General features: G+C 33.1%; 1 protein-coding gene across 2 annotated transcripts; it reads left to right on the top strand.

Moving 5' to 3' along the window:
* The first annotated feature begins 5,114 nt into the window (after window positions 1-5,114).
* On the top strand, window positions 5,115-9,055 carry LOC109792317 (putative inorganic phosphate transporter 1-3). Of its 2 annotated transcripts, none has more exons than XM_029270117.2 (2): window positions 5,115-5,439; window positions 7,274-9,055. In XM_029270117.2, exon 2 carries the CDS (start codon window positions 7,310-7,312, stop codon window positions 8,918-8,920), a length of 1,611 nt encoding a protein of 536 aa, XP_029125950.1. In that variant the 5' UTR covers window positions 5,115-5,439; window positions 7,274-7,309; the 3' UTR covers window positions 8,921-9,055. The 2 variants fall into 2 exon arrangements, with proteins under 2 accessions (XP_029125950.1, XP_020207308.1); XM_020351719.3 differs by having other exon boundaries at window positions 5,116-5,460.
* The last annotated feature ends 10,080 nt before the right edge of the window (window positions 9,056-19,135 follow it).

Below are 19,135 nucleotides of genomic sequence, written 5' to 3'. Positions count from 1 at the left end.
ACTATTAGGATGTAATTAGTTCGGTGCAACATTGACCCTTCTTAAAAGTGTACACTCCAACTTGGAGAACGACAAAGAAACATCGATATCCTACAACACATAGTGATACATATACATAAACGGTTGCATACACATCTCCTTGCCCAAATACACCTGATCCTCTCCAACGCAATTATGCACTACGAATAGGTGGGCATCATTTAGAGCTTACAGCACACACCTCTCCAACAACGCCACAATAACCTCCTCCAAATCAACCCTACTCTTATACCAGTCCATTTCACTTTTAATCCATTCGTATACATCAACATCTAATGGACCCTTTCCCTTGTCATCTACCCCCTCTTTCACCTGTGACTCGAACCCATCATCAACCCTAACAGATATGGGCTACACAACAACTACCGCATCTGTCGCACTGTAACCCATAATACCTTTCTCACACTTCTCCAGCAACTTTAAAGCTACTTCAAATGAATTGCTCTCACTTGACAACAACACCAAACACCTTTTAACCATATCTCTGTCACATGCCACACTTAACACCACACACAACAATATATAAAATGCACACAAGAAGAATAAAAATCAATACCTAGCACAATAAGACAAAGGCACCACAACTGTCGTAATACTCAAAGCCTTACACAAAATGCACATTTTTCTCCTTCTCAAACACGTAACCATTGACCTCCACTTCTGCAGTTTAAATAACACCTTTAAAAATAGAAGCCATATTTTAAGCCATCAACGATCCATGATCATCCACATGGCCTCTAACCCACGACTCCCTATTCATGCACCACACGTCATCATGATCAAAGCCCCACTAATTGGGCCAAACACATCAACACCTGCTATTCTCTCACTCAATTCTTTCCCCTAGTTAATTTCAAAGCTTGGGGGTTTATGCACCGCCTAACTTGGTAAGTCATGCTGCCAAATTGAGCTCCCGCTACGTCGAGTTTATGCACTAGTTGAATTGGGCTACCCAACCCGCCTAGCCATTTCATTCAGAATTTATTCTTCCCCACCTCGTCTAACTAACCCCTATAATCTCTTTTACCCAAATGGACTCAAATCTTGGGGGCTTATTATCGCAACCCGAAAATTTTCGATCTCGCGACTAATGGTTTAGACATCCTTTTGAAAATCTCATCAATTAAGGAATGCTCGGACACTAGACTAATCATTAATTAATGGTTTTCAAAAATAAAAATAGGTTCTTGGAGTCACTACCAATGTTTTACTCAAAACATTGGAAAAAGAAAAGATTTTTAAAAGTTCAATAATGGCCTTGATAACCAAAATTGGGTTCGGGGGTCAATTACGTGTAGGAAAGGTATTAAGCACCCTTACAACGCCCTTAATCGGTACCCTATGATGAAGTTAGCATTATAAAAATAATAATATAAATATTGAATCCCTTTTTATTATGACTATTTACATGCTTGAAATTTAAATTACACAATTGACTCTAAAATGTCTATATGATTGCTTTTATTATAACAATATTTATCAAAGATAAGAAATAAAAGAGAGAGAAGAAGATTGATTGAAATACCTCTTGAACGAGCTCTATTAAATCTTCAAATATGGAGATTTTTAGGTGTTTTGTGGCAACCTTTCTCACTACAATATGCCTCACAAAACTCAAGAAATACAATAGGAGGGAGAGAGAGAGAAATTCTCTAAGGAGTCTTGGACGAAATTTTGTCACCCTGAGAACTGTGCCCGAGTCTGCTATTTGTAATCATCAAAAAGTTGTCAGAATGGCCTGTTCCAGATTCGGAACGGCCCGTTCTGGATCTGTACATTATGTGTTAATTTCGCCTCCTGGAACCACCCATTCGAAAACCAAAACGGTCCATTCCAGAGTTGAGTTTAACACATAAATGTCTATGCTAGAACGACCCGTTCCAAACTAAGGTTTTAGGCCTTTTTTGCAACTTGGAACGGCCCGTTCCAGTTTAAGAACGCCCGTTCCAGTTTTGGGAACAGTCCGTTCTAAACTTAGGTTTTAGCCTTTTTTAGGAACTTGGAATGACTCGTTCTAGTCTTGGAACAGCCCGTTCCAAACTAGAGTTTTAGGCCATTTTTTGTAATTTGGGGCGGCCCGTTTCAATTTGAGAACGACTCGTTTCAATTTTGGAACAGCCCATTCCGAGTTACTAAAACCAAATTATTTGAAAATCAAAGTCCTATAATAAAGTCCTATACTCTAACCCTCCTATAATACCCTAACTCTACAAGAAAATCAAACAAAGTCCTATAGTCTAGGGTATCCCAAAATAATATCAAGGCTTAGGATATGATAAATCATATTATAATAATATCAAGGCTTAGGAGATGATCAATACTATATGCTCATGATGAGCATGGCCCTAGGCATGATAGCTCCTCCATCCTCCTCCACTCTCCTGGCTATAGATCTAGTGATGGATCTCACATGCAACTCCAAGGTTGGTCCTCCATCTTCTTACTTCACTAAACCAAAAAAAATAAAAAATCAAACCAATGCATCTTCACGGTCAAGAAAATTCCAATATTAACAATAGAATTGAAAGACTCGAACACAATTTACAAAGCAACTTGAAAGATAATAGATAAATATGTTTTTGTGCAATGTCAAAATTCTCTCCACAATGAGAAACTTAAATTAATCGATAAGTTAAGTTAACTAATAAATATAAAATAACATAAATATTTTTTTATAATGAGAGTGAGACAATGATAAGATAGACAAAATATTATTTTAATTAAAAAAAGATAATAAAAATCAAGTAAATTAATAAAAATATAAAATAGAGAAAAAATAGTTTATAAACTACAAACTACTTCAATTACTTATAAAATATGTTATAAACTTTTAAAAATTAGCTTATATAAATTCTTATACCAAATAAGATTATTTTGATCAAATTAGATTATAAATTAATCAAGGAACTTGTAAACTCTTCAAATATCTTAAAATAAACTCTTTTTTAAGATGTTTTAAAATTTATGGAAATTAAAGCAAACAAAAATACTTGAGCATTGAAAATAAATATACTCTGTTATACTTATTAAAAACGTATTTCAGTCTATAAAATATTTCCATCAAATGGGACTTTCGTGATTGTTACATCAAATAATTTTTATGCATGTTACATAAAGTTTAAGATAATTTATCGGCAATAATGTTTGCGCGTGATTTGACTTGAATACGAGTATGATATAAGCACACAATTGAGGATAATGTTTTCGTGTTGTATTGTATATATGCGTATTATATATATGTGCTACATGCGTCACCATCACCATATATGGCAAAAGCAAGTGTGTTGTCGAAACTTGTACGTTTTGTACTTTATATAATTTCTTAATTTAGTACTATTCAGTGAGTGACTATATAATTAGTCACTAGTGTCACCCAACAAAAATAACTGGTGGCTAGCTGAGGTACATTGTTTCTGATTATATATATATATATATATATATATATACGTGTCTGTCTGTGTATGTGTTTACGACATAAAGCATTTAGTTTGATAGCATATTAGATGGACAAAATAAAAATGGACCATGTATTTGAAGGGTACTTTTAAATAATTAAGAGTTAACATCTCTCTATATGTATAAGAATTTATTTTTACGTTATTTTTAATTTACTATTTCATATATAATTTAATATTTAAAATATTTAATTATTACTAACTTAAATGTAAATAAATTAACTTATATTTCACAAACTTATTTTATCAACTTAAAGTAATATTTAGAAATTTTCATTCAACAGTACATATAATATAATATTTATGAATTATAATTAAAAATGATAATTAAAAAAATATTTCAAATTATTTTTTAATTATCATTTTCTATATTTTATTTACATTTAAAAAATTAATGACACTTATTTTCATTTGACCATGCATGTAATAAACATAAAATAGTTAACAATAATCAGATATCAGGGACTAAAAACAACAATGATAACAATTTCAATTTTAGATGGATGAAAAAAAATGATAAAAAGTAAAACTAATAGTAGCTCATATTTTTTATCGTTAAAAAATATAAAAAAAATAAATACATGAACAAAATCATATTTAAACTCAAATAAATTTATATCATCTTTTTCCTATTTCTTTATTTTGTTTTATTTTTGTATGTTCTTTCGTTATTGAACTTAAAGTGGTGTGATTTTTCTTCCAAACACTGCTCCTAAAAAATAGTTTTAGTCTTTAACTATTTGCTCACTCACTCGCTGTATATTCATGGTGGAAAAAAATTTCTAACACCGGAATTAACACAGAAGTGACTGCACACGATTATGGTTGATCACATCGCCCAATTGGCAATTATATATATATAGATGTATATCTGTCGATCTTTTTGTCTTTCATTCCATTTCCATGTACTTTTATTTTATTTCTATTCATTTTTCATTGCATCAAATTCTTTGAGAACAGATTTTCTCTATATATTAAGAAGAAACTCGTTAGAATCACTAATATATGTTTTGCAATCGTTTGAAATATTCAGCTTATAATCTTTGACTAATTTGTTTACAAAAAAGCGACATTTTATAAACACGAATTTTAAGCTTATGATTAAAATAATTGATAATTCACTAGAGTAAACAGTGATTGGAGAGGAAAGAGTTGAGATAAAAGCGGAAGGACCTGATTCAATCTTCATAACACATTTTTATAATCTCATATAGATAAAAATAAATTGACAGTTTATTGTTTTAGATTAAAAAAAAAACAACAATAAACTAACTTTTTGGGATAATTGACAGTTGATACATAGAAGTACATACGTATATATATTTGATAGATAGAAGTACATAGATTAATGATGTAACCAAGCACACTGTTTCATGAAGAAAAATATCAGCAAGGTTTAGGGACTTGAAACAAGTTGAAAAAAACTATATATGATTTAATTTTAATCTGATAATGACCAACCAAGCCTTTGCAAGTTTATATGCGTGAGATGACACAATCAAAATGTGAGTTTATAGAAAATAAAAGTGAAGCCAGTTATAGTTAACTGATAATTTTATAAATTTGAGAAAATTAATATTGTTGTTTGTTGAATACTGGCTTGCAATTAACTAATACGGAAGGTAATTATTAATTGTATCTTTCTCCAAGTAGGATCAATGTCAGGGCTTAAAGTTCTATGGTTGACAAAAAAAAACAAAAAAAACTAATAACATTTATTTTTTGCCTAGTGTTTCCGAAGCGTTGACATGAAAGGATATATGAAAGCTCAAGATTGAGCATATGCTGTAGATTCTTTAGTCGATTCTTTTTACTCTGGATGTATTAATCATTGGGAAGGGTGAGATATTGTGTTATATATATGTGTAGTTTCACTCAACGCCACAGTGTATTTCTTCATACCCAACACTTCCACTTCTATACTCCTTCAGTCTTTGACAAGTAGGTTTGTTCTCTATCTCTCTTGGTAAGTTGGAAAATTCTGTAGTGCATTTTGGTTATGCATGGAATTTGAAAGAGTTTTTACTTTCTATCTCAATGGAAGATCTTCCCTTGTAGGAGGCTCCACTTCTTTAGGTGCCAGGGAGGAGCACATTTTCTAGTTATAATAATGATAAGAAAGAAGAATTTGCTCTAATGAACATTACTAATAGATAATTTTATCTTTTAAAAATGTGATCATTTGTTAGGAGTTTAACTTCTAAATCTTAGACTCTAAACTCTTAATATGGTACGTACGAAAAAATATTTATTGAATTTCTAGTTATCATAATGATAACACACCATAAATCATTTTAACTAACATGATTGATAGTTAATTTTGTCTTTTAAAATGTGATAATTTGATTCTAAATTCTAAACTTCTAATATGTAATTATGAAAAAGTATTTATTAAAAAAATCAGTTCGTAAATAAATCTCAATATCATGATGAATTAGTTCTTAATATCTTGATTTATTAAAATTACTCCACCATTGAATATTGAGTTTCTTTACCACTCCGAGGATGCTATTTTGATGATTATTTTTTCATGCACTCTCCACAACACATTACATTACTGTCGTCTCTGGACTTTACATCAGTGCAGTTACACACTTTGCCTGCTACTAGCGCAGTTCTCCTAGAAGTGAAACAAATGTAAACAAACAATTAAAAAAAAGAAGGTCTCTTGTACCTTTGTCTTTTTTTGTATTTTCATTTCATTATTTTTCTTTCTCTTATCTTCACCAGTTTATCATAAAGTGATTTCATCATTAGGGTTTTGTTTTTCGTGAACAAAATGCCTCGACCACATATCAAACTTTTTGAGAAGCTAGCTGCACATATTATGGCAGAGCTTTTGACAATCAGTATAGTATTTTAATTTCAAAGTAACAATAGTTTATGCATATCTTACATCAACCTCACAGAAGTCAAAAGTGACGGCTCATGTTAATTTCTTACACAAGTCAATTGTACTTGTTCCTCGATCGTGTTCTATTATATTAATTGAGAAGAGTTGTCAAACTGCTTTATTTTATTCCTTCACCATTATAAATGAGAATTAATTGAAAACTAATAAGCTCCATATAATTATCAGAAATCCCAAATTTCTATATCATTTTCATTCATAAATTAGTAAAAATAAAGGATAAAAGAATATTGCATTGCATGCTTATGTTACGATTATTGGACTCGTTGGGAGATATATATAGTTAGAAGACAGAACATATGTACCGAACAATCTTTAGTGATGGTCTTAAAAAGTTATTACTATCTCATATCCTAAAAATAAGAGGAAAAATATGAATTTATAAATTATACAAAATTTTCATTAATACGAGACATTTCAAATGATAAATAAAAGTAAATTTATAAAATTTACATTTAAAGTAGATAATATTATATTAATATAAAAATATGTGTGTCCTTTATTATCAAACTCTAAAATCAAACATATAAAAAACATTTTTGAGAAAAATCAACAAATATAGATATAAAGGAGAATAAAACCTAATTTGATGTAATTGATTTATGAATTCAATTTTGCATATTTTAAAAGTATTTACAACAAGTATTTAAGTACTAAAGCTTCCAAATCTCTAATTGAATAAAACAAAAATTGATTAAATCAACAAATAAGTATCATTTGTCTTAAGCTACAACTTATTTTTACTGACATAAAAAACTTTTTAGTCAGACTTACGCATAGAGTTTAAAATAATCTATTTATGATTGTTGGAAAAAATCTCAAACTTCCAACACAAATGTTGTTAAACTTATCTCTTGTACTTGTGCAGGAAGCTTAGTCTCTAGCTTGGTAACAGAACGTAGTAATGGCTGGACAACTTGGAGTGCTGAATGCACTTGATGTGGCCAAGACACAATGGTACCACTTCACTGCAATTGTTATAGCTGGAATGGGTTTCTTCACTGATGCCTATGATCTTTTCTGCATTTCCCTTGTCACCAAGCTTTTGGGGAGGATATATTACACACAGCCAGGTGCAGCAAAGCCAGGAACTCTTCCTCCAAGAGTTCAATCTTCTGTGACAGGTGTGGCACTATGTGGCACATTAGCTGGCCAACTATTCTTTGGTTGGCTTGGTGACAAAATGGGAAGGAAAAAGGTCTATGGCTTAACTCTTGTCCTCATGGTAGTGTGCTCCATTGCCTCAGGGCTCTCCTTTGGATCAACTCCAAAGGGTGTCATGGCAACACTTTGTTTCTTCAGGTTCTGGCTAGGGTTTGGGATCGGTGGTGACTACCCTCTTTCTGCCACAATCATGTCTGAATACGCCAACAAGAAGACTCGTGGGGCGTTCATAGCAGCAGTGTTTGCCATGCAAGGATTTGGAATCTTGGCTGGTGGAGTAGTTGCCTTGGTTGTTTCATATGCATATGACCAAAAGTACAAGGTTCCTACTTATGAACAAGATCCAGAAGCATCCTTGGTGCCTGCATTTGACTATGTTTGGAGAATAGTTTTGATGTGTGGTGCAGTACCAGCAGCACTCACCTACTACTGGCGCATGAAAATGCCAGAGACTGCACGTTACACAGCCCTTGTGGCCAAGAATGCAAAACAAGCTGCTGCAGACATGTCCAAGGTGTTACAAGTGGAACTTGAAGCTGAAGAGGAAAAGGTGAAGGAATTAACAGAGAATGAGGGCAACAAGTATGGTTTGTTCAGCAAGGAGTTTGTGAAACGCCATGGTTTGCATTTGGTTGGAACCACCACCACTTGGTTCCTTTTGGACATAGCATTCTACAGCCAGAACCTTTTCCAAAAGGACATTTTCAGTGCAATTGGGTGGATCCCTAAAGCACAGGAAATGAATGCAATCCATGAGGTGTATAAGATTGCAAGAGCACAAACACTTATAGCACTGTGCAGCACTGTGCCAGGTTACTGGTTAACAGTGTTGTTTATTGATCGCATGGGCCGTTTTGCTATCCAGCTGATGGGGTTCTTCTTCATGACTGTGTTCATGTTTGCTTTGGCCATACCCTATGATCATTGGACTAAGAAAGCAAACAGAATTGGGTTTGTTGTGATGTACTCTCTCACTTTTTTCTTTGCCAATTTTGGTCCAAATGCCACCACATTTGTTGTGCCAGCAGAGATTTTCCCTGCAAGACTAAGGTCTACTTGTCATGGAATTTCTGCTGCTGCAGGAAAGGCTGGTGCAATTGTGGGTGCATTTGGATTCCTCTATGCTGCACAAAGCAAGGACCCTTCCAAGACTGATGCAGGGTACCCTACAGGTATTGGGATCAAGAACTCCCTTATTATGCTTGGTGTGATCAACTTCATTGGGATGTTGTTTACCTTGATGGTTCCAGAATCAAAGGGAAAATCATTGGAGGAGTTGAGTGGGGAGAATGATGAAAATGATGTTGTGGACACTCACCATGCAGTGTCTGCTAGAACAGCTCCTGTTTGATTGATGTTTGTGTTCAACAAAGTGGTTGTATTTTTATTTTTTATTTTGTTTATTTAAAATAGACTCATGGTGATTGTACTTTTATTTGTTAGCTAAATGTATTAAGAATAAATAATACACATCACTTAATGATAATTCATCGGGAAAGATATATAAGTATATTGATTTTATAAAAATTATCTTTAAAATATTTTTTAATTAATTAATAATATAAAATATTTATATTGATAGAACATGTCTATTAAACTCATAATAATGTGGTGGACATTCAAAATTCTTGATCAAATGATCATTATGTAATTATAAGAAAAAAATTATTCCTAACCTATTTTATCTGCCAGTTCATTCTTTGCAGCAAAATGAAGATATGAAAACTACTATGTGGATTTTGGGACTTTTGCTCAATCATATAATTGTAGTCAATAATAGAAAAACAAATCTAGTCATGATTCTTAACACGTTTCATATATGTCAAAATGCATGAGCACAAGCACAGATGATTATATCCAAATTGGAAAATAATTTATAAACAAATTAGAAACAGGCATGATGTAAACAATAAAGGACTTTAATATATATATACAGAGAAGAGATCCACTTAATTCAAGAATAAGTTCATTTAGATTTATTCAACTTAATAACACATCTTTTATATCAAATTTCAACAATTCATTGTTGAATTAAAAGTTTTTAATGTATAGATCAAGTTTACAAATTTTAATTTTTTTTTTAAAAATCATATGATATTTCGATTTAAATTGACAGATAATCATAAATATTCTATATATGTTAATTTGAATCTATATAATAAAGTATCATATGATTTTCAAAATTTTTAAAAATTTGCAGATTTGACCTATTTATTAAAAACTTTTAATTTAAAAGTTGAATCGTTAAAATTTGATATAAAACATGATTTATTGAGAGACACACACATACAAAGATAGAGAATATACTACTAGAATATGTCTTTTTTTACGTGATAATGAAAATGTTTAATCTCAACCATTAGACTAAAAGAAACGAATTAAATTAAAAGATTACAAATAAAATTATCACATAATGTCATCATCATAATTGTTTTCACCATTGTTATTGTCATTACTGTTATTATCACCATCACCATCACTATTATTATCATCACTATTGACATCATCACCATCACTGTCATTGATGTCGATACCATCACCATCGTTACTACCATCAAAAATGTCGTCGCAATAACCACTACCATTATGGTCTCTGCAACTACCACACCCAAACCATCATTGTTATTGTTGGTGGTAATAAAGGTGATGATTTCAATGATGGTGATGGTGGTTTCAATAATGGTGGTGTTGGTGACTCACTACTAGAAAATTGCAAAATAGCGACCGAAATTTATCAGTAGCTATTTAGCGACTGATTATGAATAATCAAAATAGCGATTGATTTAGTAACTAAAATAAGTTGTCGCTAAAAAATCAGTCGCTATTTCGGTCGTTAAATAAGAAATTTTGATTTTTTTAGCGACAGAATTAAATTTGATCGTTATTTCGGTTGCTAAATTATAAATTTTGATTTTTTTTGGCAGTGAAATTAAATTCAGTCGCTAAATATATTAGTTAAAATTAGCAACACAATTGAATTCGGTCGCTAAATAATAGTTAAAAATTAGCGACGAAATTGAATTCGGTTGCTAAATTATAAATTTTTATTTTTTTTAGCAATGAAATTGAATTCGGTTGCTAAATATTAGTTAAATTTAGCGACCAAATTCAATTCGGTCGCTAAATAGAAGTTAAATTTAGCGACGAAATTGAATTCGGTCGCTAAATGTTAGTTAAATTTAGCAACCGAATTGAATTCGGTCGCTAAATCAGAAATTTTTATTTTTAGCGACGGAATTAAATTCGGTCGCTAAATATTAGTTAAAATTAGCAAAGAATTGAATTCGGTCACTAAATCAGAATTTTTGATTTTTTTAGCGACAGTATTAAATTCGATCGCTAAATATTAATTACAATTAGCAATGAAATTCTATTTAGTTGTTAAATATTAGTTAAAATTAGCAACGAAATTTTATTTGGTCGCTAAATATTAGTTAAAATTAGCGACAAAATTCTATTTGGTCGCTAAATAAAACTTAAAAAAATCGGTGTAACTTTTACTAAGTATTACATCGCTCAATAACTTTATATTAAATGTGAATTTTATAAATTCAACCGCTAGATTAAAAGTTTTTTACTCTTAGATCATATATACAAAATTTTATACGAATTCATGATGATTTGATACTTCATTCTTGTAAAACAAAATTAACGTAATATATACATTTCAAATAAAATATGAGCACTTTGATTACTTTTAAGTTGTTGTTCAATTTTAACAAAAATTGATATAAACATATAAAGTGATATGAACTTTCAATCTAACGGTTGGATTTACAAAATTTACATTTAATATAAAGTTATTTAGCAGTGTAATACTTAGTAAAAGTTATACGTACCAGTGTTATTATAACCCTTCTCATTTTAAAATATATAAATTATTACTTAAACTTTTAAATTTATAATAAATAATTTAAATTGTATCATAAAATTAATTTTAAATAGAAATAAGTAGATTGTTAATTATAAAAGTAAGTGTATATACATAAATAAATATTAATTAAATATAATATAATTATTATAATTAGTAATATAATTATTATATATATTATTATATATTTATAAAGGTCCGGATACACCAAAATGATAAGGATCCAAAGATAATATAAGTATGAGATTGGATAGTTAAGGATGACTTAAATGAATTAATTTGTACTACTTATACTAACAACATATACATCTGCTTTTCGGTAGCTTATTTCATCATAATTTCATAGTTAAACGTGCTTGACTTGGAGTAATATAGAGATGGGTGACCTTCTAGGAAGTTTCCAAAAATTGTGTAATTAAGGACAAAACATGCTAAAAAGTTAATTATTGTGAAATAAAACCCTTCAGAGACCAAATATGAGTGGTTCGTAGTGACCAAATTTGCAACGTCTATAAAATTTAATAAAATAAAAACTAAATATATAGCGACCGATTTATTCGGTCATTAATTTGGTCCTATACACTTCCGTGACCAAAATCATTGCAACCATTTTACGACTGACAGAGAAATGCTAAGAGTATTTTGAAATGCTTCAATCCTCATTATTACTGACCGGAAACGTAAGGTACACGAATGCTGAATATATATACAGCATAGACAATTCAAAAATGAAAAAAAGAAAATAGCTAACCATCCTAACAAACTGGCCAACGTAGCAAGGATAACGGAATTGACAGTAAGGCAAAACAATCTTGCCAGCTAATGTTGAGAATCCTAACAGAAACGTAGAAACGTATTTATCACACCCTCCCTCAAGATGGGTGGTGAATATTCAGCAAGCCCATCTTGGACAAATTAACATTGAAAGGCCCGGGATAAAGTGGCTTAGTGAACATGTCTGCCAATTGATGCTTCGAAGGAACATGAGAAAGAACAATGAGCCCATCAAGAATCTTAGCACGAATAAGATGACAATCCAGCTGAATGGCAGACTGATTATCACAAAAAGTAGGAAATGGGAGTGGAATTTGGAGACACAAATCATCAGCAACATACTTTAACCACTGCAGTTCATAAGCAATAGAAGCTAAAGCTCTATATTCAGCTTCAGTAGAGCTCCTAGAAACTATGAATTGCTTCTTGGATTTCTAGGAGATAAGACAATTACCATAGAAGACACAGTAACCAGTAGTGGATTTTCTAGTGATACAGCAATTAGCCCAATCTGAATCAGAAAAGGCCTGAATTCTGTGAGGATTAGCAGAAGGATAGAAAAGACCTAAGCCGGGACATCCTTTGAGATATTTCAAGATCCTGAACGCAGCATTTAGATGAGAGTATCTTGGCTTGGACATGAACTGACTAACTTGCTGAACAGCAAAGGAAATGTCAGGACGAGTGTTTGTTAAATACTGCAGTTTACCAATTAATCTCCTGTAAGCAGTAGGATCTTGAACAAGATCACCTTCATCATCCTTGAGTTTAACAGTAGGATTCGAAGGGGAATTGGCAGGCTTGCAACCGGTGAAACCAAATTCGGCCAAGATGTCCAAACAATATTTTCTCTGGTTCAGAATAAGACCCTGTTGTGATCTAGCAACTTCAAAACCAAGAAAAAATTTGAGGTTTCCCAAATCTTTGATTCTGAATTCATGATGTAAAAACTGCTTAACAGCAACAATATCCTGCATTCTATCACCAGTAAGAACTATATCGTCAACATAAACCAGCAGAGCAGTAAAAGAAGTAGAAGAGTGTCTGATGAAGAGGGAGTGATCAGCAGGACTCTGAGAGAAACCATAGGAGATTAAGGCAGAGGTGAGCTTAGAATTCCACTGCCGAGAAGCTTGTCTGAGTCCATAGAGAGACTTGTGCAATTTACAAACCAAATGAGGTTCAGGAAGAATCAATCCCGGGGGAGGTTTCATATAAACCTCTGCATCTAAATCACCATGCAAAAAAGCATTAGCAACATCAAGCTGGTGTAAAAAACCAGTTGTGAGAAACTGCAACGGAAAGAAGGAATCTGACCATTGTTAACTTCACAACAGGTGAGAAAGTTTCAAAAAAATCCATGCCTTCAATTTGGGTAAACCCTTTGGCAACAAGTCGTGCCTTATGTCTTTCTATGGACCCATCTGCATTCAGTTTAGTCTTGTAGACCCATTTGCACCCAACAACCCTTTTCTTTGGCGGCAATCTGACCAATGACCAAGTTTTATTCCTCTCAAGAGCCTGAATTTCCGCAAGCATAGCCTGCTGCCAATGATCATGCTGACAAGCCTCTTTAAAGGAAGTAGGCTCGATGGTGGCAGATAAAGACATGCAAAAGGCAGTGTGAGAGTCAGAACAATTGGAATATGAAAAATATGAATGCAAAGGATAAGGAGTACAACAGGAAGTATTAGCAGAAGAAAGAGTTGGACAATCATAATCAGACAAGTAAGCAGGTGGTTTCCTAGGTCTAGTTGAAATTCTAGCAGGTTGATCAACTATTTGCACAGCATCATTAGAATCATCATTGAATTGCATAACTAGTTCAACAACATTATGATCAATATTACTAGAGACAATGTCAGAAGTAACATGATTAGGAACAACAGAAATAATGTCAAAAGCAATTAAAGAATCAAATGACTATTGAGATGCAGTAGTACCAATGGTGTGGTTATTAGAAATAGATGGGGAATTAGAAGCATATGGAAAATGGGACTCATAGAAAATCACATTGCGAGATAACAGAAAAGATTTTGTAGTGAGATTATATAAGAGATAACCTTTGACCCCTGGTTTGAAACCTAGAAAAATACACTTATAGGCTCTTTTGTCTAATTTGGTTATGCCAGAAGTGATAGTGTTAGCAAAAGCTAAACAACCAAAAACTCTAAGTGTGCTAAGGTCAGGAATTTTTCCAAAAACTGATTCATAAGGAGATTTATTTTCAAGAAAAGGAATAGATCATGTTGATGAGATGAACAGCATGTTTTATAGCATAAGACCAAAAAACAGAAGACAAACTAGATTGAAAAAGTAAGGCTCGAGCTACATTCAAAATATGTTGATGTTTGCGCTCAACTATGCCATTTTGTTGAGGTGTTTCAATGCATGAGGTTTCATGAAAAATGCCTTTGGAGGAAAAGAAATCAGTTAAGAAAAATTCCTTTCCATTGTCAGACCTTAGTCTTTTAAGTTTTATACCAAATTGATTTTCAATGAGATTAATGAATTTAGGAAGAACAGTTTTGACCTCAGCTTTTGATTTTAAAAGATGGACCCATGTGAAACTACTGAAGTCATCAACAAGCGTTAAGAAATATTTATGACCATCAATGGAAATTGTGTGTAAAGGTCCCCAAATGTCAGCATGCAACAGTTCAAAGAGATGAGAACTTTTAGAGATGCGAACAGGAAAGGGTAATTTCTTATGTTTGGCAAAGTGACAAGTATCACATGGCGTACAGTTTTTGTATATAATATCATTATATTGAGAAGATAACAACTGCAAAATGGAATTCGAAGTGTGGCCGAGTCTATGATGCCACAATTCACTGGTATTTACTGCATTTACAACAGAAATATTTGATTTATTTATAACAGAATGTTGTAAAACTTCATTGCAATTCAAATCATTTGATTCTTCAAGACAGTACAAGCCATCAATCTTCCTAGCTGCTCCAATCATCTTGAAATGAGATTTCTGGAAAAAGAAACAGTGAGAATCACAGAACACTGCCATACAATCAATAGTGGAAACAAGCTTGGGAACAGATATGAGAGAAACAGAAAATTCAGGTACAAACAGGACATCAGCAAGTAATAAGTCACCTATATGAATATTTCCTGAAAAATTGGCAATGACAGTAGTGTGATTAGGCAGTTTAATGGGTATTGGTTTGGTGGCGCGAAGGTTATGAAATAAGGATTTGGTTGGACAAATGTGGCCAGTGGCACCACTGTCAACGATCCAATGATTAGAGGCATAAGATGTACCTGAGTTGTGGACAGAAGCATGATTTACTGAGGATGAATGATCCTTAGTGTGTTGGAGCAAAGCCAAGAGTGCGTGATACTGGTCTTTAGAGAAAGTGAACTGGTCATTGGTAGGACTGCCATCCAAATCTAGGTGCGGAAGAGAGGCAGCTGAATCCACTTCAACCAAACTGGCAGAAGCCTTGTTGTTGGTTTTATTCTTTCTGTAACTAGTAGGAAAACCGATACGAAAGTAGCAAGTCTCAATGGTGTGATTGGTTTTCTTGCATTTCTCACAGAATTTGTTGTTCTTGGAATTGTTCTTGCTTGCATTGGAATTGGTCCTGTCGGAGGAGTTGAATCTGGGTTGATTAGTGGACATAGCAGCAAAAGCCAAAGAATCTGGAACAAAATGTTTCGGAATGAGGCCAATGAATTCACGTTCATGCTGAAGAACCATAGAAAAAGTCTTGGCAATCAAAGGCATTGGATCCAGCATCATGATCTGAGAACAAACCTGTGCATAGCTCTCATTAAGTCCGCGAAGAAATCTAATCACATAATCATCCTATCTTTCTTTGTGAAGTTTAGAGAGAAGACCACATTTGCAAGGTGTCAAACAGGTGCAAGTCAGAACACACCGATAGAGCTCCAATTCTTTCCACAGGATTTTCAATTTCGTATAGTATTCAGAAACACTGAAGTCACCTTGACGACAAGCAAGAATCTGATCCTGAAGATCAGAAATCCAGAATTTGTCAGCATGAGAGAAGCGATCCTTGAGATCCCTCCAAATCTCCGATGCCGTATCCATCCACATCACCGACTGTTTGATCGAAGGAGTCATGGAACGAGTGAGCCATGACATCACCATCCGATTGGATCTACGCCAAGCCTCGTGTAGTGGATCTGTAATAGGTGGACAAGAAAGAGTACCATCAATGAACTTCTCCTTATTTTTGGTTTCAAGGGCGACTACCATGTCTCTCTCCCATTGGTGAAAATTGCTCTCCGTGAGAAGAGGCGAAACAAGTACTAATGCTGGATTCTCTCCAGGATGCAGGTAGAGCAGATTTGCTGGATTCACCAGGTGATTCGGTGTCTGTGTAGTGTTCTGGCTGGCGGAAGCCATGGTCAAGTATTAAGGAAGAAGAAGAGAACGTTAAGCGGAAGAAGGGTGAGGTTTCAGTGATGATACCATGACAGAGAAATGCTAAGAGTATTTTGAAATGCTTCAATCCTCATTATTACTGATCCGAAATGTAAGGTACAGGGATGCTGAATATATATACAGCATAGACAATTCAAAAATGAAAAAAAGAAAATAGCTAACCATCCTAACAAACTGGCCAACGTAGCAAGGATAACGGAATTGACAGTAAGGCAAAAAAATCTTGCCAGCTAATGTTGAGAATCCTAACAGAAATGTAGAAACGTATTTCTCACAACGACCGAAATTTTCGTTCGCTAAACAGCGACCGAAAATTTTTCCGTCGCTAAATAGCTTAGCAACCAGGGTTTTAGCGACTAATTAAATTCGGTCGCTAAGATAAATAGCGACCAATTGTACGACCAATTTTGGTGGTCGCTAAATTACATATTTTTTGTAGTGATGGTGGTGGTGACATCAATAATAATGAGCTAATTATGATAGTAGTCATATGTGGTAATTTTATTTGTAATATTTTAACCTAAGTTGTTTATTTTAATTTAAGTATTTAGATTGAACATTCTCATTCTCATATATATATATATATATATATATATATATATTGTTAGGATTATTTTATTAGTATTTGTTTGCGAGGGTATTTGTATCAAGAAGAGAAGGTTATAACTATGACAATAGTGATGGTGGTGAAGATGATAATGAGTGGTGGAGCAATGTAATGGTGGCACCATTGCCAACACCACTGGTGTTACCACCCTTGTTGTTGTCATAGCCATGGCAGCCACAACGGTGGTGATGGTGTGATAGGAGTGCATGATAATGATAATGATAATTATAGAGACAACAATAATAATGATCTTATAGATTTGTGTCTCTAATTATAATTTTAATCCATAATCTAAAGCCTAGTCTTAATAAAATATGCTCTCTTTTAATTTTTATACTACACCTTTGCTTCTTACGATTTTTGTTATTTAATATGTGTAGTCTGCGATCAATAAGAATCATCATCTTTGATCTAGGAATTGAGAAAATTGTGAAGGCTAACGGGTAGAAAACCATAGTTAGGACGCAAATGGATAAATTCTTGTCAATGAGTGCGAAGTCAACTCTTTTCACACATTTAAGGAGACTTTTGAGGAGGAAATCAACAAACTAATGGCTGAAAAACCACGTCTACCATTGCCACCCAGGAGCACTCTTGGCGATTTCAGGAATACTAGGGGTCATCGACGACTCGCTATTGTAAATCATCCCATCCCATCAATGCCAATTTCCGCGTTAACCCAACATTACTTAACTTATTGAGGTAGAATCAATTTGTTGTAGGCAAGATGAGGGATCCCAATGCTCACATCTCTAAAAGTTTTTAGATACTTGTGAGATAGAGAAGTTCCAAGACATTCTTGAGGAAAGCTATTTAGACGAGATTTTTCCCTGGACAATGCAAAGGAGTGCTTCCAAAGTCTGTAGACATTTCTGGGGATGTGATGATTGAACGATTCATAGACCATTTCTTCCATCACTCTCTATATCTCCAAAGGAGAAATCACATCATCAACTTTCAGTAAAAGGAGGGCAAGGACCTATTTATGCACGGGGAAGGTATCTATCTCTTCTTAAGAAATGTCATAACCATTGACTTTGATGACCTTGAATGGGTATATATATGATTCCTTATTGGACTGGTGAACCAAACCAAGAGGATCCTCGATGGTTGGAGACACCATGAATGCAAAGACTGCTGAGGGGGTGTGGAAATCATAGAATCCATGGCCTCTAACGAATATAGCATCTAATATGATAGATGCCCGAATTCAAGAAAAAAGTCCTAAAGCTTGAAATAGAGTGTTTTACTAGCACAACATAAGCTTATAACCAACCAATTTGTCTAACCCCATTTTTTAAAAAATAATAAAGGATTTTTTTAATTAATAAAATGTGCTTTATAAATAATATGACATCTTTTAAAATAATTAAGTGTATTTTTATTTAATTAAGAAATATTTTGTAAAATCATATGATATTATGTAAATTATTTGGAGAGATGTGTATTTCATATTTGTTTTAATTAAAATAAGTTAAGGTTGATTTTAAAAAGGGATTAAGGCTACAAATTCTTTTACGCTTCTCTTATCTCTTTTTTCTCTCAAACGTGGAATCCCTTGAAGAAAATACAGAGGCCGTCAAAATGCATGTTAGAAATCTTTGTTGATAGGTTTTCTTCTATCTAAATTTCCAATTCAATAGAAACACAAGATGAAATAACTAAGGAAAACTATAACTACTAAATAATTTCTTTCTATTTCCATAAAAGACCAAAAGGCCCCTTAATACATAGATGGTGATAAAAAAAACATAAGGGTAAAGTAGACTAAATTATTCTAACAATTAATGAAGATGTTCCCAAACATAAGGACAAGCATAAAAAAAGTTTCCAACGGATAGATAAACAAGCAAGTGAAAGATTGGGCTGCCAAGCAACTATTTTCATA

Source organism: Cajanus cajan, chromosome 7 (assembly GCF_000230855.2).
Source record: "Cajanus cajan strain Asha chromosome 7, NIPB_CcT2T_4, whole genome shotgun sequence".
Lineage (NCBI taxonomy): Eukaryota > Viridiplantae > Streptophyta > Magnoliopsida > Fabales > Fabaceae > Cajanus > Cajanus cajan.
The sequence above is the reverse complement of the archived record's forward strand: the minus strand, read 5'-3'. Positions and strand labels throughout refer to the sequence as shown.